The sequence below is a fragment of the Hypanus sabinus genome, unplaced genomic scaffold (assembly GCF_030144855.1).
Source record: "Hypanus sabinus isolate sHypSab1 unplaced genomic scaffold, sHypSab1.hap1 scaffold_1574, whole genome shotgun sequence".
NCBI classification, from domain to species: Eukaryota; Metazoa; Chordata; class Chondrichthyes; order Myliobatiformes; family Dasyatidae; genus Hypanus; species Hypanus sabinus.
Window position 1 is genome coordinate 59,280 of NW_026779653.1, and position 22,211 is coordinate 81,490.

At 42.1% G+C, this 22,211-nt stretch overlaps 1 protein-coding gene across 1 annotated transcript in view; it reads right to left on the reverse strand.

The window, feature by feature from the left end:
• Positions 1-21,659, reverse strand: part of LOC132387153 (uncharacterized) — a 60,439-nt gene extending 38,780 nt beyond the window's left edge. The window contains exons 1-6 of the mRNA XM_059959506.1: positions 21,638-21,659; positions 20,187-20,480; positions 18,828-19,130; positions 16,131-16,433; positions 13,958-14,260; positions 11,756-12,058 (exon numbers count right to left, since the gene is read on the reverse strand). Coding sequence (XP_059815489.1) covers positions 11,756-12,058; positions 13,958-14,260; positions 16,131-16,433; positions 18,828-19,130; positions 20,187-20,334 — 1,360 coding nt within the window. The 5' untranslated portion in view covers positions 20,335-20,480; positions 21,638-21,659. The remainder of the gene's footprint in view (positions 1-11,755; positions 12,059-13,957; positions 14,261-16,130; positions 16,434-18,827; positions 19,131-20,186; positions 20,481-21,637) is intronic.
• Between the last annotated feature and the right edge of the window lie 552 nt (positions 21,660-22,211).

The window sequence follows — 22,211 nt, forward strand, 5'->3', positions numbered from 1 at the left end:
CGTGTCATGTTTTAGTGAAGGCTGAAATAAGAAAATTATACAGTTTAACACGCGGCCAAGGATTTGCTACAGGAGGGAGAGCATCGGATGTTTGTGTCATTGGGCTCTCTTCTACTGAAGGTTAGAACTGTACAGAATAGACGGTTTGCAGCTGAATAGGTTGGGGACTAGTATCCCAACGGAAAGTTTTGCTAATGCTGCACGGGGCTGGGGGCAGAGTATTGGTGAGAATCTTTTTCCTCTTTAAATTCTATCAATACTGATTCACTTTCCTTTTTCACTTCCTCCTTTGTTGTTTTCAGTCTGTAAACATGCATTACTTCTCCTTCTTTGATATTCCTCTTTAACTCCTCTATATTTATACTCATTGGTACCCGCGATATCACTTCTTTATATCCACCATCATTTTATGCTCCCACCATTCCTGTTTATTTCACCTTTTGTTTTCATATCTCTCTTAATTTGAGTGCTTTCTCAATTTGTTCCTCATTCGCACATCTTACCAATAGTTTGTCGGCATTAAGGTCTTTTGCAAATACTATTTCCCCTATCTTGTTTGGCAGTGTTGTTGTTAGCAGCAATGGGTTAATTTTCTTCATGTTTCCTAAGCCTTCTCATTAAATCTTATTCTGACAACACCGTCTCTCTGAATTTATTCATCTTCCTCACGTTCACTACAATTTTTTATTATTTTACTCACTTACTCTCGGGTTTCATTCATCCGTCTCGTCACCGTCTCCTACTCCCTTTACTTCCCCCATCACAACCATCCATTTCTCTCCAGCTGCCTGCCTCTGATCCACTCCCCCCACCCCCAGTTGTTCAGCACCAAATCCTCAGGCTCCCCCCCCCAAGGGCACTGCTCTCGATAACAATTAATGCAACATCTCTAGGCTCCAGCACAGCACCCTAACCTCTTTGGTCTGGGACACTCCCCCAACTGCTCCCCCGCCCACAAAGGCCCGAGTGAAAACCCGGAACCAACACTCAGCTCTAAGTCGTGAAAAAGAGCTGTGGGTGATAAGGGAATAGATAGGTGATGAACCTGGAATAAGTGGCAGGTGACTCCCATTAACGTGGAGACTGGGCGGGGTATGTATTTGCAGGCTGGGGAATAGGAGTGGGAGATGACGTAATACTTATTGCATAGAAGCGCGTGGAAATAGCCGGTCGACACATTTAACAGTCTTGGATATTTATCAGTGTCCAGAGAATATACCACGAGATATATGATGAAACTTGGGAGAGGATCTTACAGAATTTCCCACGAGAAGTCCTTTTCCATAACAATAAACGCAGCGAGAAATCAATGACGGTTAAGAGGTGTGATTCTATTCAGCAACTACGTATTTATTCTAACATGCGCCCAATTTGGCAAGCGGACGAATAGGTCCACATCAGATGCCCTGTCACTGGCTCTTCACGCAACCCAAGAACATCTGAACTACATATTTGCATACATAAGGATGTTCTTTTGGACTACAATTTCGCCCTCAATACCATCACCAGCTCAGAACTAATCAAGACCTTGGCCTCGTTGTGCACTTGCATCCTACATTTCTTCACGAGTACATCCCAATTCAGATTGGCAGCAAGATCTCCTCCTCGATCTCCATCAACGGCTATTTTGTGCGAGACCTATCAGCGGCGGCAACTAAGCTCGATGAACTAAAGAGAAGTATAGAAGGGATAAGCGGAGCGACCACCGTTGGGAATAGGCCAGTGATGAAGGTAGAATCAACAGGCTTTTTCTCATCAAGGCTTCGGAGCAAGGGGGCTTCGGCGAGGTAAGTGGGTAAGTGGACTTCGTTTTGTGGTTTATCTTTGCATTTTTTGGAGGAACAGAGAGCATGTTGGTAGGGTTAATATTTTGCTCTGGGTATCGTATGTGGAAATCTTGGGAATCTTCCAATCTCCCAAATAGCACCATCTGCGCCAGGTGCACTAAGATGCAGCTCCTGAGAGACTCTGTTCGGGATGTGGAGCTGCCTTTCGATTACCGACAGCTCATTAGGGAGAATGAACAGGAGAGAGAGAAGAGCTACAGGGAGTTAATCACCCCGAGGCTTCAGGAGTCAGATAAGTGGGTGACAGTGAGGGAATCGATGGAAAGAGCTCAGATAGTAGAGAGCACCCCTGTGGCCATCACTTCAGTAGTCGTTATCTTGTGTTGGAAGCTGTTCAGGGGGATGACCTGATAAAGGACAACCACAGCGATCGGCTCTCTGGAACTGAGCCTGGTTCCGTGATGCAGAAGGGAAAGAGGAAGATGAGGAATGCAATAGTCATAGGGGATTCCAGAGAGAGGGGAACAGACAGGAGGTTCTGTCAGCCTGATAGAGATACAGAATGGAGTGTTACCTCCTAGGTGCCAGAGTACGGGATGTCTCAGATCGGGTGAAGAGTATTCTGAAGGGAGGTGATGACCAGTCAGAAGTCTTGGTACACGTTGGTACCAACGACATAGGTAGAAAAATGAGGAGGTCCTAAAGAGAGAATTCAGGGAGTTAGGTAGGAAGCTGAAAGGCAGGATTCTAGGGTAGTAATCTCAGGATTGCTGCCTGTACCACGTGTTAGCGAGTGCAAGAATCGCATTATCAGACCTATTAAAGTGTGGCTATGAGATAGTTGTAGCGAACAGGGCTTCAGATTCCTGGATGATTGGGGCCCCTTCTGGGGGAGGTACGACCTGTACAAAAAGGATGGGATACACCTGAACCAAAAGGGGACCAATATCCTAGCGATCAGACGTAATAGAGCTGTTAGGGAAGGTTTAAACTAATTTGGCCAGGGGATGGGAACCGGAATGATAGGGGAAACAGAAATAATCAAAGATAGTGTGCAACAGAGATTATAGAAAGAACAGGTAGGATATGAGGCTTAACCAAAGCTAGTGTCACGAGTTGCAGGGCAATAGAGACGTGATCCATTTAACAGAGAAAGCAACAAATACTGGACTGAAACTGTTGTACTTGAATGCACGCAGTACAAAGAATGTAACAGACGATCTTGAAATTCAGCTACTGATTCACTTATTCACGTTCCTTTTTCACTTCCTCCTTTGTTGTTTTCAGTCTGTGAACATACATTACTTCTCCTCCTTTGATATTCCTCTTTAACTCCTCTATATTTATACTCATTGGTACCCGAGATATCACTTCTTTATATCAACCACCATTTCGTGCTCCCACCCTTCCTGTTTATTTCACCTTATGTTTTCCTATCTCTCTTAATTTGAGTGCTTTCTCAAGTTTTTCCTCATTCGCACATCGTACCAATAGTTTGCCGTCATTAAGGACTTTTGCAAATACTATTTCCCCTATCTTATTTACCAGTGTTTTTGTTAGCAGAAACGGGTTAATTTTCTTCATGTTTCCTAAGCCTTCTCATTAAATCTTATTATGACAACACCTTCTCTCTGAACTTGTTCATCTTCCTCACTTTCAGAGAGCTCTCCAATACAATTTTTAAATTCTTTTACTCCCTTTGTCTCGGTTTTCATTCATCCGTGTCCTCACTGTCTCCTCATTCCCATTACTTCCCCCTTCACAGCCATCCATTTCTCTCCAGCTGCCTGCCTCTGATCCACTCACCCGCCCCCCACCCAAATAGTTCAACAACAAATCCTCAGGCTCCCCCACCCCCAGGTCACTGCTCTCGATTCCAACTAATGCAACATCTGTAGGCTCCAGTACAGCACCCTAACCTCTTTGGTCTGGGACACGCAATCAACTGCTCCCCCGCCCACAAAGGCCCGAGTGAAGACCCGGAACCAACACACACCTCTAAGTCGTGAAATAGAGCTCTGGGTGATAAGGGAATAAATAGTCGATGAACCTGGAATAAGTGCCAGGTGACTCCCATTAGCGTGGAGACTGGGCGGGGTATGTATTTGCAGGCTGGGGAATCCGAGTGGGAGATGACGTAATACTTATTGCATTATAGAGGTGTGATACTTTTCAGCAACTACATATTTATTCAGATTGGCAGCAATATCTCCTCCTCGATCTCCAACAACGGCCATTTTCTGCGGGACCTATCAGCGGCGGCAACTAAGCTCGATGAACTAAATGGAAGTATAGAAGGGATAAGCGGAGCGGCCATTGTTGGGAGTAAGTCAGTGATGAGAGTAGAAGCAACTGGCTTTTTCTCATTGAGGCTTCAGAGAAAGGGGGCTTCGGCGAGGTAAGTGGGTAAGTGGACTTAATTTGGTGGTTTTTCTTTGCATTTTTTGGAGGAACAGAGAGCATGTCGGTAGGGTTGGTACTTTGCTCTGGGTATCGGATGTCGAAATCCTGGGAATCTTCCAGTCTGCCAGATAGCAGCATCTGCGCCAGGTGCACTGAGATGCAGCTCCTGAGAAACTCTGTTAGGGATGTGGAGCTGCCGTTCGATTACCTACAGCTCATTAGGGAGAATGAACAGGAGTAAAATTTTCAAGGGGAAGATAGACATAACCATGGCTGACAAGTGAAGCGAGAGCCAAAATAAAAGCAAAAAGAGGGCACACAAGGAAGCCAAAGCTAGTGGGAAGATAGAGGATTGGGGAGCTTTTAAAAACTTGCAGAAGGAAACTGAGAAGGTCATTCGGAAGAAAAAGATGAATTATGAGAGGAAGCCGCACACTAATATCAAGGAAGATACTAAAAACTATTAGAAGTATATAAAGGTCAAAAGGGAGTCAAGGACAGATTATTGGATCAATACAAAATGACCCTGGAAATATTGTAATAGGAGATGCAGAGATGGCAGAGGAACTGAATGCATATGTTATGTCAGTTCTCACAGTGGAGGACTTCTGCAGTATACCGGACATTCAAGAGTGTCAGGGAAGTGACGTTTATGCAGCGTAAGTTACGAGCGAGAAGGTGAACAGGAAGCTTGATGATCTGAGGATGGATAAATCTGCTGGACCTGATGGAATGCACCCTTGGGCTCTGAGGGAAGTAGCTGGAGGGATTGCGGAGGCATTAACGATGATATTTCAAAAAACCAATAGATTCTCACATTGTACCGGATAACTGGAAAATTGCAAATGTTACTCCAGTATTTAAGAAGGGCGGGAGGCAGCAGAAATAATACTTTAGACCTGTTTGCTTGGTAACAGTGGTTGGGAAGCTGTTGGAATCCATTGTTAGGGATTAGATTATGGAGTACCTGGAGGCACCTGACAAGATGGGGCAAAACCAGCATAGTTTTCTGATAGGAAGATCCTGCCTGACAAGCCCTACTGCAATTCTCTGAGGAAATTACAAGCAGGGTAGACGAAGGAGATGCAGGAGACGTGGTGCACCTGGATTTTCAGAAGGCCTTTGATAAATTGTCGCGCATGAGGTTGTTTAGCAAGAGAAGAGAACACGGGATTACAGGGAAGTTACTAGCAGAGGTGGAGTATCGGTTACTAGTGGAGTTCCACAGGGCTCGGTGGTAGGACTGCTGCTTTATACGATTATGTCAATGATTTGGACTAACGTTTTAATGGATTTGTATTAAATTTGCCGATGACACAAAAAGTGGTGGAGGAGCGGATAGTGCTGAGGAAACAGAGAGCCTTAGATAGTTCAGGGGAATGGGTAATGAAGTAGAAAACGAAATACAATGTTTAAAAGTTTCTGGTCATGCACTTTGGAGGAGGAGATAGACGGAAAGACTATTATTTAGATGGGAACAATAATCAAAATGCAGAAATGCAAAGAGAATTGTGAACCCTTGGGGAGAATACTCTAAAGTGTAACCTCCAGGTTGAGTGGGCTGTGAAAAAGGCGAATGTAATGTTGACATACATTTCCAGAGGTATAAAACATGGGCAGTGATGTGCTGTTGGGATTCTATAAGGCACACGTGAGACCATAATTGGACTACTGTGTGCAGTTTTGGGCTTCTTAATTTAGAAAGGATATACTAACGATGGAGAGGGTTCAGAGAAGATTCACGAGAATGAAAAAGGAACATCTGGCAACTCTTGGGTTGTATACCGTGGAGTTCAGGAGTATGAGGGGGTTCTCAGAGAAACATTCCGAATGTTAATAAGCCTGAACATATTAAATATGACAAAGTATCATGGTACCTTGGTAGGGGATTATAAGACAAGAGGGCATGGCTTCAAGATTGAAGAACTGAGATGTGGAGAAATCACTTTCGTCAGAGGGAGGTAAATCAGTGGAATTTGTTGCCATGAGCAGTTGTGGAGGCCAAGTCATTGGGTGTATTTAAGGCAGTGATTGATAGGTTCTTGATTAGCCAGGACATCAAAGCGTCTGGGGTGAAAGCAGGGGAGTGGGGATGACTGGAAGAACTGGATCAGCCCATCATTAAATGGCGGAGCAGACTCGATGGGCCAAATGACCTAACTCTGCTACGTCTTTTTATGGTCTAACACAGCTGCAGCACCCGTCTATGTGCTTAGCCCCCCGCTCAACTCACTTTACTTTTATGACTCTATGTTTGTGCACATCTTCAATGCCACATTCAAGTTGTACAGCGAGTGTAAAGTTGTTACATATTAGCATACAGGGGAGAGTTTGATCATATGGCTGAGGCTTGCCATAACAACAAACTATTACAAAAGAAGGGCCCCAGAGATCTATGAACCAGACCTCATCAGACAATCAAAGGTGGAAAGGGTCAGCAACGTTACATTGCTCAGCGTTATTCCTTCGGTGGACAGGACCTGTACGGGGCCTAACACGTAACTTTAGTTACGAAGAAAGCACTGAATATTCGGCATCACATTTACAAATTTAACGAACTACTGTAGATGTGTAGTGAAGCCGATGTTGACTGACTGCTGGCTGTATCGCAGACACCAAAAATACAATCTACCTTGAAAGGAAGATACTACAAAAAGTAATGGATAACCCAGTCGATCACACGCAAAGCACGCTGCACCACGAAGCATATCTACACGAAGAGTTGTGTGAGGAAATCCGCATTAATGATCAGAGACGCCACAATTCAGTACTTGCTTTCTTCTTGCTGCTTAATCAATAAAAATATACGGGACTTCAGGATTCGCATCACCAGCTTCAGGAACAGTTCCTACTCTTCAGCCATCAGCCTCTTGAACGAAAGGGAAACATTACACTCAAGTTCACTTGCCCCACCCTTAAAGTATTCCTACAAGTTATGGACTCACTTTCAATGACCTCATCGCATGCCCTCGATGTTCATTGCTTATTTTTGTATTATTTCTTTCTTTTTGTATTTGGAGTTTGTTGTCTTTTGCACATTGGCCGCATTGGTGTGTTCACTCATTTATTCTATCATGGTTGTTATTCTACTGTGGTTTGGCTGACTTTGTCCGCAAGAAAATGTACCCCAGGGTTGGATATGGTGCCATATATATCACTTCAATATTAAACGTGTTGAACTTTGTGAACGTTGTGTATTTTTGGAACAGCTTGTGCTTGAGCCAACCAGGAACGAGGCTATTTTGGACTTGGTGATGTGCAATGAACAGGAATTGATAAGTGATCCTGAAGTAAAGGAGCCACTGGGAAGTAGTGATCATAACATGATAAGTTTTTATCTACAATTTGAGAGGGATAAGGGCAGATCAGAGGTGTCAGTGTTGCAATTAAATAAAGGAGACTACGGAGCCATGAGGGAAGAGCTGGCCAAAGTTAAATGGGCGGATGCCCTGGCAGGAAGGATAGTGGATCAGCAGTGGCAGATATTCTTAGGGATAATACAAAAGATGCAAAAGCAGTTCATTCCAATGAGAAGGAAGGATTCAAAGAGGGGGAAGGGGCCACAGTGGTTGACAAAGGAAGTCAGAGATTGTATAGCATTAAAGAAAAAGAAGTATGACAGGGCTAAGATGAGTGGGAAGAGAGATGATTGGGAAAGTTTAAAGGATCAGCAGATATTAACTAAAAAAGCAATACGGAGAGAAAAAATCAGTTATGAGCTCAGTCTAGCCAGGAATATAAAAGGGGATAGCAAAAGCTTTTTTAGCTATGTGAAGAGAAAGAAGATAGTTAAGAACAATGTTGGCCCCTTGAAGAATGAATTGGGAGAAATTGTTATGGGAAACAGGGAAATGGCAACTGAATTTAATGCGTACTTTAGATCTGTCTTCACCAGGGAGGACACAAGCAATCTCCCAGATGTATGGATGGGCCAGGGTCATAAGATATCAGAGGAATTGAAACAGATTGACATTAGGAAAGAAACTGTGATGAGTAGACTGATAGGACTGAAGGCTAATAAATCCCCGGGTCCAGATGGTCTGCATCCGAGGGTTCTAAAAGAGGTGGCTCAGGAAATTGCGGATGCATTGGTAATCATTTTCCAATGTTCCTTAGATTCAGGATCAGTTCTTGAAGATTGGAGAGTGGCTAATGTTATCCCACTTTTCAAGAAGGGAGGGAAGGAGAAAACGGAGAACTATCGACCTGTTAGTCTAACGTCAGTCGTGGGGAAGATGCTTGAGTCCATTATTAATGACGAAATAGTGGCACATCGTGATAGCAATAATAGGATTAGGCCGAGCCAGCATGGATTTACCAAGGGCAAATCATGCTTGACTAATCTGTTGGAGTTTTTTGAGGGTGTAACAAGGATGTTAGACGAGGGTAAGCCAGTGGATGTTCTGTACCTAGAATTTCAGAAGGCATTCGATAAGGTGCCACATAGGAGATTGGTGAGTAAAATCAGAGCTCATGGCATTGGGGGCAGGGTTTCAACATGGATAGAAAACTGGTTGGCAGATAGAAAGCAAAGGATAGCAATGAATGGGTGTTTCTCGGACTGGCTGGAGGAGACTATTGGGGTACCACAGGGCTCTGTATTGGGACCACAGCTCTTTACGATTTATGTCAACGATTTAGATGAGGGCATTGAAAACTATATCAGCAAGTTTGCTGACGATACTAAACTGGGTGGCAGTGTGACATGCGAAGAGGACGTAAGGGGAATACAGGGAGACAGATAGGCTGGGTGAGTGGGCAGATACTTGGAAGATGTCATTCAATGTGAATAAATGTGAAGTTATCCACTTTGGAAGCAGGAACAAGAGGGCAGAGTATTGTCTGAACGATGTAGAGTTAGGTAAGGGAGAAATGCAAAGAGACCTAGGAGTCCTAGTTCACCAGTCAATGAAGGTGAATGAGCAAGTGCAACAGGCAGTGAAGAGGGCAAATGGAATGCTGGCCTTTGTTACAAGGGCAATTGAGTACAAGAGCAAGGATGTCCTTTTGCATTTGTACAGGGCCCTGGTGAGGCCACACCTGGAATATCGTGCACAGTTTTGGTCTCCAGGTTTAAGGAAGGACATTCTGGCAATTGAGGAAGTGCAGCGTGGATTCACTAGGTTGATTCCTGGGATGGCAGGGCTGTCTTACGCAGAGAGATTGGAGAGATTGGGCTTGTACACACTGGAATTGAGGAGATTGAGAGGGGATCTGATTGAAACGTTTAAGATAATTAAAGGATTTGATAGGATTGAGGCAGGAAATATTTTCCAGATGCTGGGAGAGTCCAGTACCAGAGGGCATGGATTGAGAATAAGAGATCAGTTATTTAAAACAGAGTTGAAGAAAAACTTCTTCTCCCACAGAGTTGTGGAGGTGTGGAATGCACTGCCTCGGAAGACGGTGGCCAATTCTCTGGATGCTTTCAAGAAGGAGCTAGATAGATATCTGATGGATAGGGGAATCAAGGGATATGAGGACAAGGCAGGGTATTGATAGTGACTGATCAGCCTTGATCTCAGAATGGCGGTGCAGACTCGAGGTGCCGAATGGTCTACTTCTGCACTTATTGTCTATTGTCTATTGAACTCCGAATTTCCAATTGTGCCCATCTTGTTCGAATGTCTGCAAAAATGTGATTCACGAGAGGAAGATTGAAGGAGGAAGTATATTTGGCTGTAGTACACAAGCGTCAAACTAAGATGACATACGTCAAACGTATGTCCATACAAGAAGAGTCATAGGAATGGCTTATAAGAACAGGGCATGGAACAACAGCTGGAAGCTTGATATTGTAGCCATTAGTGAGACTTGGCTGCAGGACTGGACACTAAATATTTCGAGCTTTGGTTGTTTTAGACACTGCAGAGTGGGAGCGATTAAAGGATGAGAGGTGGTGTTACTGGTTGGAGAAAATGTCACGGCAGTGCTGTAAGGCCAGACTGGACAACTTGTTTAGTGAGGCTTTATGGGTGGAACGGAGGAATAAGAAATGTATGACCACGTAAACAGGGCAACAGTATAGACCACCCAACAGTCTGAGCTATTTAGCAGAACAAATTTGTGGAGATAGCAGATTGTTGCAAGATAAATAAGGATGTTATAGGAGATGATTTTAACTTTCCACAAATTAACTGGCAATCCAATTCTGCAAAACCATTGGATGGGAGAGAGTTTGGAAATGTGTTCAGGAAAGTTACCTGAATCAGTATGTAGAAGCCTCAAGCAGAGTCTGTGTGATAATTTTAACTGCTATAAGGGAATAATATACGGCATGTGACAAAAATTTGTGTAGGGTAACAGTTTGCATCTAGTGAGCATAATGCATTAATTTCAGAGTAAATCTGAAAAAATAGATCGGCCTGGTGCTCAGCTTAAGGTGCTAACTTAGAGAAAGGCCAACTTATTTGGTATCGGAAAGGATCTGGCAAGAGTGGATTGGGACAGGCAGTTTCCTGGCAATGGTGTACTTGGGAAGTGGGATGTCTGCAGAAGTGAACACTAGAGGGTACAAATCCTGTATGTGTCTGTCAGAATAAACGGTAATGATAATAGATGTAGGTAGTGAAAACTGGTGTGGATAAACAAAATATATTGAAAACTGCGCTTCTTTAGCAGACAAGGTGACGAAGATTCCTAAGACCTTCTGCAGATTTGTTCAGAGCGAAATAATTGCATGGAACAAAACTGGTCCTCCCGAAGATCAGAATGGTCATCCATGCGTAGTGACAAAAGAGTTGGTGGATATTTCAGGTCATTTATTTGCATCTGTATTTACTAAGGAGATACTCACAGATGGCATCAACTTCATGAATTGCAACGGGATCTGGTTCAGATAGCAGTCAGTGCAGAAAATTTCAAGTTGTTGCAGTTCTGTAGGACCAGGCAAGGTAGGTCTTACACTGCCAACGGTAGGGAACTGACGATTGCGATGGAACAAAGAAATATAGGGGATACTCGTAGATAATGCACTTCAAGTAGCGTCACAGGTTGATGCTGTCGGAAAAGGAAGGTGTTGGCATAATGGCTTTCATAAATCAAAGATCTGAGCACTTAAGAAGGGATGTAATATTGAAGGTACGTAAGATATTGCTGAGTCCTAATTTCGAGTATAGTGAGCAATTTAGGTCACTTAACCACGGGACGCATATAGGTAAGTTTGAATAATGCAGAGGAAATTTACAAAAAACAAATACTGCCGTATCTGGACGCCCTGATATATATGGAAATACGGAATAGGTTAGGACTTAATTCTTTGGGACATAGAAGCGTGAGCGTAGATTTGATCGAGGATTACGAAATTATGAGCGGTACAGTTAGGTAAAATGTTGAGATTTCGGGAGATAATGTGGGGCACCTATCTGCATGAATGCAGGAGGGGTTGTACCTGTCCAATTTACACTGCAGGGAAAGGCAGAAAGGTGTCGAAAGACAGTGATAGAAAGTATAGTTTATTATTCTTCACAATCTTCAGATGACATCTGCCCTTTCAATTATTTTTCTGTGAACCGTGAGCACCATTACATACTACACATACTTAAGTCGATAAACGTTGAACTTACCTACTAAATCTATCCAAACTGTTGTACTGTTATGCGATTCTAAAGTTCTGCCAAGCACATTCCACGTGTAAGAACAGGTGTAAGATTTCGAGCCGGTCCCTATTTCCCAGAAAGGAAATGTGGCGATGTATCGCCCGGATGTGTATCTGGGTTGCGTTGATGCTCTTTCCCTGCCTTTGTACAGGAGAAAGCTGCTGATCGACTCTCGATGCTGCGGTGAAGTACAGGTAAAAGTGATCCTTTCATCTGACACATAGACTTTGTCCGTCCGGTCAGGAGACAGTAGAGGTTTCTCTGGACGACCTGGAATAGAAAATAAAACGAATTAATTCGGACTGCGCACGGATAACACAAAATAAAGTTTTCTTAAAATAATTCAAAAGAACTTCATCATTAGATGATATCCGTCGCCCAAGATATATTCTACAAGCGTAGAAACGTTCAAATCCTCCTAATGTCGAGAACCTGAGCCGCGGATAGCTGGTTAACAGTTGTGGCAAATTGCAACCATTCTGTGTTATTAGAATGGATTATTATCACAACAGTACTTATTTTCTTAACATAATTATCCAAACTGATGGCATGAACGCGACTTCGGTAACTTCCTGTGGCAGCTTCTCGCCATTTTCGTTCCTTCTTCTTCTTCTTCTTCTTCTTCTTCTTCTTCTTCAATTCCTCTCTCTAGCCTCTTACCTCTTGTCGTTACGTGTCTAGCACCACCCCATGATGTCCCTCCTCCATCCCTTTCTCCCATTGTCCACGGTCCTCCACTACGATGTTCGTTTTTCTCCAGCCTTTCTTATTTTCATCTATCTATAATTTAATTAGCGGTAGGGCGCCGAGTAGGCCCGTCTGACTCTTTCAGCTGCTATGATATTGTGACAGGTGTCCGCTCTGAGATTGAACTTGCCGAACATTGTTAAAAGCTAATATTCATCTTCACCCTGTGAATAATAAGCACCTGATCAGTTAAAGCAATTTCAGTACCCTTGCGAGATCTTACATTGCATAGCAGACGTGTTTTCCATTTTACAGTTTGTTGAGAATTCGGTATTTGTGGGTTGATGTAAAACACATTTGCTAAAAATGCAGACTGCACGTGTTCCAATGTAACCTTACACATTTTTCTTTGTGTGACGTAGATTGGTCCTATATCGGAATTTCTGTTGATTATGTTCAGAATGGAATTTATTGTAGAAACTCCTTTGCATGTAACTGAAATTATAACCTCTGCTTTTGAAAGCTGAGAAATCTTTATGTCCAATTGGATTCTTCATATTGACCTTTCCAAACAATCTCTCCTTAATAAATGCACTCTGCATCTATACTATCTTATATTCTATCTATCTTATCTCCCTGAAAAGGCATTTCCATGAAATGAACCTGGGAATAGCAGTTCCCTCTGTGGTTTACTCTTGATCACTCCAGGATTATGTGAAACATATCAGAGCCTTAGAAAGATTAGAGACAACAGGTATTGTCGTTTTGATCAAATAACACATCGGCCAAACAGCAGAATGGAACAACGGCATTCCAGGAACAATCAAGAAAACTTATCAACAAAGCTGAGAAAATAAATCGAATTAGACTGCGGAAAGATGGCAAATACGGAAAAATTTTCTTTAATACGCTGCAATAATCGTTCCGTGGAACTATGTATTTCTCACGCCACCATCCTCCCTGCCAAAAACAGTACTTGAACAAATGTGCTTCCCGGAGATAGCATGTGACATCCGTCTGGATGAATGCAGGAGGAGTTTTACTTGTTCAGTCAACGCTGTAGGCAAAGGCAGGAAGGTGGAAGACACGAGATAGAAAGTATAGTTTATTATTCTTGTACATCTTCAGATGAGAAAGTTACTGAGAAAGATTGAATAGGTTAGGACTTAATTCTTTGGGACATAGAAGCGTGAGCGTAGATTTGATCGAAGTTTACGAAATTATGAGCGGTACAGACAGGTTAAATGTTGAGATTTCCGGGAGATAATGTGGGGCATCTATCTGCATGAATGCAGGAGGGGTTGTACTTGTCCAATTTACACTGCAGGGAAAGGCAGAAAGGTGTCGAAATACAGTGATAGAAAGTATAGTTTATTATTCTTCACAAACTTCAGATGACATCTGCCCTTTCAAGTATTTTTCTGTGAACCGTGAGCACCATTACATACTACACATACTTAAGTCGATAAACGTTGAACTTACCTACTAAATCTATCCAAACTGTTGTACTGTTATGCGATTCTAAAGTTCTGCCAAGCACATTCCACGTGTAAGAACAGGTGTAAGATTTCGAGCCGGTCCCTATTTCCCAGAAAGGAAATGTGGCGATGTATCGCCCAGATGTGTATCTGGGTTGCGTTGATGCTCTTTCCCTGCCTTTGTACAGGAGAAAACTGCTGATCGACTCTCGAAGCTTCGGTGAAGTACAGGTAAAAGTGATCCTTTCATCTGACACATAGACTTTGTCCGTCCGGTCAGGAGACAGTAGAGGTTTCTCTGGACGACCTGGAATAGAAAATAAAACGAATTAATTCGTACTGCGCACGGATAACACAAAATAAAGTTTTCTTAAAATAATTCAAAAGAACTTCATCATTAGAAGGTATCCGTCGCCCAAGATATATTCTACAAGCGTAGAAACGTACAAATCCTCCTAATGTCGAGAACCTGAGCCGCGGATAGCTGGTTAACAGTTGTGGCAAATTGCAACCATTCTGTGTTATTAGAATGGATTATTATCACAACGGTACTTATTTTCTTAACATAATTATCCAAACTGATGGCATGAACGCGACTTCGGTAACTTCCTGTGGCAGCTTCTCGCCATTTTCGTTCCTTCTTCTTCTTCTTCCTCTTCTTCAATTCCTCACTCTAGCCTCTTACCTCTTGTCGTTACATGTCTAACACCACCCCATGATGTCCCTCCTCCATCCCTTTCTCCCATTGTCCACGGTCCTCCACTACGATGTTCGTTTTTCTCCAGCCTTTCTTATTTTCATCTATCTATAATTTAATTAGCGGTAGGGCGCCGAGTAGGCCCGTCTGACTCTTTCAGCTGCTATGATATTGTGACAGGTGTCCGCTCTGAGATTGAACTTGCCGAACATTGTTAAAAGCTAATATTCATCTTCACCCTGTGAATAATAAGCACCTGATCAGTTAAAGCAATTTCAGTACCCTTGCGAGATCTTACATTGCATAGCAGACGTGTGTTCCATTTTACAGTTTGTTGAGAATTCGGTATTTGTGGGTTGATGTAAAACACATTTGCTAAAAATGCAGACTGCACGTGTTCCAATGTAACCTTACACATTTTTCTTTGTGTGACGTAGATTGGTCCTATATCGGAATTTCTGTTGATTATGTTCAGAATGGAATTTATTGTAGAAACTCCTTTGCATGTAACTGAAATTATAACCTCTGCTTTTGAAAGCTGAGAAATCTTTATGTTCAATTGGATTCTTCATTTTGACCTTTCCAAACAATCTCTCCTTAATAAATGCACACTGCATCTATACTATCTTATATTCTATCTATCTTATCTCCCTGAAAAGGCATTTCCATGAAATGAACCTGGGAATAGCAGTTCCCTCTGTGGTTCACTCTTGATCACTCCAGGATTATGTGAATCATATCAGAGCCTTAGAAAGATTAGAGACAACAGGTATTGTCGTTTTGATCAAATAATACATCGGCCAAACAGCAGAATGGAACAATGGCATTCCAGGAACAATCAAGAAAACTTATCAACAAAGCTGAGAAAATAAATCGAATTAGACTGCGGAAAGACGGCAAATACGGAAAAATTTTCTTTAATACGCTGCAATAATCGTTCCGTGGAACTATGTATTTCTCACGCCACCATCCTTTTGAACAAATGTGCTTCCCGGAGATAGCATGTGACATCCGTCTGGATGAATGCAGGAGGAGTTTTTCTTTTTCAGTCAACGCTGTAGGCAAAGGCAGGAAGGTGGAAGACACGAGATAGAAAGTATAGTTTATTATTCTTGTACATCTTCAGATGAGAAAGTTACTGAGAAAGATTGAATAGGTTAGGACTTAATTCTTTGGGACATAGAAGCGTGAGCGTAGATTTGATCGAAGTTTACGAAATTATGAGCGGTACAGACAGGTTAAATGTTGAGATTTCCGGGAGATAATGTGGGGCATCTATCTGCATGAATGCAGGAGGGGTTGTACTTGTCCAATTTACACTGCAGGGAAAGGCAGAAAGGTGTCGAAATACAGTGATAGAAAGTATAGTTTATTATTCTTCACAATCTTCAGATGACATCTGCCCTTTCAAGTATTTTTCTGTGAACCGTGAGCACCATTACATACTACACATACTTAAGTCGATAAACGTTGAACTTACCTACTAAATCTATCCAAACTGTTGTACTGTTATGCGATTCTAAAGTTCTGCCAAGCACATGGCAAGTGTAAGAACAGGTGTAAGATTTCGAGCCGGTCCCTATTTCCCAGAAAGGAAATGTGGCGATGTATCGCCCAGATGTGTATCTGGGTTGCGTTGATGCTCTTTCCCTGCCTTTGTACAGGAGAAAGCTGCTGATCGACTCTCGAAGCTTCGGTGAAGTACAGGTAAAAGTGATCCTTTCATCTGACACATAGACTTTGTCCGTCCGGTCAGGAGACAGTAGAGGTTTCTCTGGACGACCTGGAATAGAAAATAAAACGAATTAATTCGTACTGCGCACGGATAACACAAAATAAAGTTTTCTTAAAATAATTCAAAAGAACTTCATCATTATATGGTATCCGTCGCCCAGGATATATTCTACAAGCGTAGAAACGTACAAATCCTCCTAATGTCGAGAACCTGAGCCGCGGATAGCTGGTTAACAGTTGTGGCAAATTGCAACCATTCTGTGTTATTAGAATGGATTATTATCACAACGGTACTTATTTTCTTAACATAATTATCCAAACTGATGGCATGAACGCGACTTCGGTAACTTCCTGTGGCAGCTTCTCGCCATTTTCGTTCCTTCTTCTTCTTCTTCCTCTTCTTCAATTCCTCACTCTAGCCTCTTACCTCTTGTCGTTACATGTCTAACACCACCCCATGATGTCCCTCCTCCATCCCTTTCTCCCATTGTCCACGGTCCTCCACTACGATGTTCGTTTTTCTCCAGCCTTTCTTATTTTCATCTATCTATAATTTAATTAGCGGTAGGGCGCCGAGTAGGCCAGTCTGACTCTTTCAGCTGCTATGATATTGTGACAGGTGTCCCCTCTGAGATTGAACTTGCCGAACATTGTTAAAAGCTAATATTCATCTCCACCCTGTGAATAATAAGCACCTGATCAGTTAAAGCAATTTCAGTACCCTTGCGAGATCTTACATTGCATAGCAGACGTGTGTTCCATTTTACAGTTTGTTGAGAATTCGGTATTTGTGGGTTGATGTAAAACACATTTGCTAAAAATGTAGACTGCACGTGTTCCAATGTAACCTTACACATTTTTCTTTGTGTGACGTAGATTGGTCCTATATCGGAATTTCTGTTGATTATGTTCAGAATGGAATTTATTGTAGAAACTCCTTTGCATGTAACTGAAATTATAACCTCTGCTTTTGAAAGCTGAGAAATCTTTATGTCCAATTGGATTCTTCATATTGACCTTTCCAAACAATCTCTCCTTAATAAATGCACTCTGCATCTATACTATCTTATATTCTATCTATCTTATCTCCCTGAAAAGGCATTTCCATGAAATGAACCTGGGAATAGCAGTTCCCTCTGTGGTTTACTCTTGATCACTCCAGGATTATGTGAATCATATCGGAGCCTTAGAAAGATTAGAGACAACAGATATTGTCGTTTTGATCAAATAACACATCGGCCAAATAGCAGAATGGAACAACGGCATTCCAGGAACAATCAAGAAAACCTATCAACAAAGCTGAGAAAATAAATCGAATTAGACTGCGGAAAGCCGGCAAATACGGAAAAATTTTCTTTAATACGCTGCAACAATCGTTCCGTGGAGCTATGTATTTCTCACGCCCCCATCCTCCCTGCCTGAAACAGTATTTGAACAAATGTGCTTCCCGGAGATAGCATGTGACATCCGTCTGGATGAATGCAGGAGGAGTTTTATTTGTTCAGTCAACGCTGTAGGCAAAGGCAGGAAGGTGGAAGACACGTGATAGAAAGTATAGTTTATTATTCTTGTATATCTTCAGATGACAAAGTTACAGAGAAAGATTGAATAGGTTAGGACTGGAGCGTAGAAGGATGAGGGTAGATTTGATAAAGGTTTATAAAATGATGATGGGAATATATAGAGTGAATGCAAGCAGGCTTTTTCCACTGAGGCTAGGGGGGAAAATAACCAGAGGGCATGGGTTAAGGGTGAAGGGGGAAAAGTTTAAAGGGAACATGGAGGGGGCTTCTTCACACAGAGAGTGGTGGGAGTGTGGAATGAGCTTCCAGATGAAGTGGTAAATGCAGGCTCACATTTAACATTTCAGAAAAACCTGGACAGGGACATGGATGAGAGGTGTATGGAGGAATATGGGCCAGGTGTAGGTCAGTGGGCTAGGCAGAAAAATGGTTCGGCACAGCCAAGAAGGGCCAAAAGATATGTTTCCGTGCTGTAAAGTTCTATGGTTCTATGACATCTGCCCTTTCAAGTATTTTTCTGCGAACCGTGAGCACCATTACATACTAGATAAACTTAAGTCGATAAGCGTCAAACCTACCTACTAAATAGATCCAAACTGCTGTACTTTCATACGATTCTAAAATTCTGCCAAGAACATTGCATGTGTAAGAGCAGGTGTAACTTTTCCTGCCGGTCCCTATTCTCCAGAAAGCAAACGTGGCTCTGTCTCCCCCAGATATGTATGTGGGTGGCATTGATACACGTTCCCCGTTTTTGTAAAGCAGAAAGCTGCTGATTGAACGAACCGAAAGACTGTGATAGAAAGTATAGTTTATTATTCTGGTACATCTTCAGATGAGATTTGCCCTTTCAAGCATTTTGCGAACCGCTAGCATTATTGCATACTACACAAACCAAAGTTGAGAAAAGTTAAACTCACCTACTGCTTTTATCCGCACTGACGTACTGTAATGCGACTCTACAATTCTGCCAAGCAGTTTGCGCGTGTAAGAACATACGTAATATTTCGAGCCAGCAGAATTTTCTGCGATCTTAAACGTCACTTCCTCTCGCGCAGAATTGTACTTGGGTTCTATTGATACACGTTGGCCGTCTTTGTATAGGAGAAAGCCGTTGATCGAATATCGAGCTTGCGGTGGTCGACATGTAAAAGTGACGAATTCACCTGACACATAGACGTTGTCTGGGCGATCAGGAGACAGTAGAGGTTCCTCTGGACGATCTGGAAGTTGAAAAAGCAGTCTGTAAACCATACCGCGCAGAGAAGACACAAAAGAAAATTACTCGTTAAAGGTTTTCGGAGGGAATTCATCATTAGATGACACCCGATCGCCCAGGTACTATAAAGAGATCTCACATTGCATAGCGTATGTTTGATCACTTTTACAAGTTGGTGAGAATTCGGTACCTTTAGGGATGGTGTAAAACACATATTCTAAAAATATAGACTGCACTGGTGAATTTCTTGTACATATTTTATTCATGTGACGGTGATGGGTTCTATATCAGCACTTGTGCTGATTATTTGCGGAATGGAAATAGAAATCCCATTACAAAAAACTGTGGAAATTATAAGCACTGCTTTCGAATGTTGAGAAAACCTAGTGTCCTATTTGATTCTTTATAGTAACGTTTAAGAACAGTCACGCCTTAATGAATGCGCTCTGCATCTATACTATCTTACAATCTTTGCTCCTAGCTCCCTGAAGTAACCTTTCCATGAACTGAACCAAAGAACAGCCTATGGGGTTTACTCCTGATAGGTGTAGATTTCTGCGAAGCATATCAGATCCGTGGAAACATTCGAGACACCAGATAATGTCGGTTTGACCAAGTAACACCGACGAAACAGCAAGATAGAACTTCGGCATTCAAGGAACAATCTATAACGTTTATTAATAAATTGGAGAAAATAAATCGAAATAGTCTGCGGAAACCCGGCAAATATGGAAACTTTCTGTTTAATACGCTACAATAATCGTTCAGTGGAATTGCCGGTTTCTCACGTCTGTATCCCACTTGTCTGAAACTTTATGTACAAAAATAGGTTTCCCAGGAGATAAGATGTAACATCTGTCTGGATGAATGCAGGAGGGGTTGTACTTATTGAATTTATGATGTAGTAAAAGGCAGGGACCAGTCAAAAGACCGTAATACATTATGCAGTTTATTATTCTGGTACAACTTCAGATGACATCTGCCCTTTTAACCGTGTTTCTGCGAACCGCGACAATCATTGCAAACTGTACACACTTAAGTTGAGAAAAGTTAAACTCACCTACTATTTGTATCTGCACTATTGCACTTTTATCCGATTCTACTATTGTACCATTCACATTGCATGTGTAAGAACAGGTATAAGATTTCCAGCCGGCCGATTGTTCTGTGATCGAAAACGTAGCACTGTATGGCGCAGAAGTGTACATGGGGTCATGTGATACATTTTGCTCTCCGTTGTACAGGAGAAATCTGCTGATCGATTCTCGACGCTCTGGTGCTGTACAGGCAAAACGGACCGATTCACCTGACACATAGACTTTGTACTTCCCCTCAGGAGACAGAAGAGGTGCCTCTGGAGGACCCAGAGGTAGAAAAGTTACTAATTAATCACACTGCGCATAGAATCAATTTTCACTTAAAAATTTTCAAAAGGAATTCATTATTAGATGACATATGCCCGCCCAAGTATTATTCTATCTGGCGCGTGTGTCAATCGGGGTAATGAATCTTGATGTTGAGAAACTGTGCCGTAGAAAGCTGGTTAGTTGCTGTGGCAGCGTGCAAGCAATCTGTGTTGCGGGAATGGAGTATTATCATAACCTTACTTGTATTGTTATCATAATTATCCAAATTGTTGGCATGCACAGCTACTTTCATTAACATTTTTCCGCCATTCTCCTTTTTCAATTCCTCGCTCTGGCCTCTTACCTCTTGTCGTCACATGTCTATCAGCACGCTATGTTGCTATCCCCTATGAGATTACTGTTTCTCCAGGCCTTTCCCATCTATCTATAACTTATTTAGCCCCATGGCTGGAATCGGCCCTTCATGTCCGATATTGTCACTTGCGTCGGTTCTGGGAATATTCTTCCCAGGACTGTTCAAATGCTAATCTTGAAATCTACCCTGTGAGTAACAAAGTCCACATCATTTTACTCAATTTCAGTTTCCTTTAGACATCTTATATTTCATAGAGGATGTTCCCTTCTACAAGATGGCTAGAATTCTTTTTTTGTGGGGATGAGGCGTGTTGGCATAAAACGCAGATGCTAAGGATGTAGACTGCACAGGTTCCAATGTACAATATACATTTCTATTCTCGTGACTTTGATGGGTTCTATATCAGCACTTGCGTTCATTACTCTGGTATGCTCGGAATTAAATTATTGCAGAAATTCCTTTATATGGAACTGTGGAATGATAACTTCTACTTTCCAATGTTGAGAAAATTTTGTGTCTAATTTGATTCTTCAAATTAACCCTTTTTAACAATTTCTCCTGAGGAATGCAGTCTACATCTCGCATGGTATCTTATAATCTTTCTGCCTTATTTCCCTAAAATATCATTTCCATGAACTCAGTGAAGGAATAGCAGTTGTCTGCGGTGCTTATTGTTGATAGCAGTATGTTTGTATTAATCGTATCAGAGCCGTAGAAAAATAGCAGATATTGTAGATTTGATCACATAATACGTCGACCAAACAGCAAGTTAGAGCGTTTATCACTCACCTAGAACATTTTCCCCCTGGACCTTCACGACCACTGTAAATGAAAAATTATAATAAATTACTTCAATTCCACATTATACCTGCATAAAATGTTCAAAGCCGCTTTACAGAAGAACCCCGTCATTAATCCGTGACTTCCTGTTGGCGGCGTTCTATTCTCCCGAACCCCATTCTCAGCCCTCCCCATCTGATGAAGCAGCAGCTCTAAAACTTTGATATCTGTCAGTCAGGCACTCGCTCTGCTGGAGATTCTTCGCCCCATAGAACAGAGTCATGACGGAAACAGAAAGACCAGTTCGGTGGATGGAAACAGCTCTCAATTATCGGCATTTAGTTATTCCATGGTCGCATTCGTATTTCAAAGTCACTATTTCTCCGTTACTACGTCATTATATAAATCTCAGGATCTGATCATCTGCTAACACACTGAATGGAAGTCTCGGGCATGTATAGAAACACAAAATACGCACACGATCATGGTCAGTCGAATCACATCCTTGCCTGCAGATTAAGCAACTATTAAAAACACAAAGATTCCCGGTGCATACAAGCGACGAAGCTGATAATTTAGATTA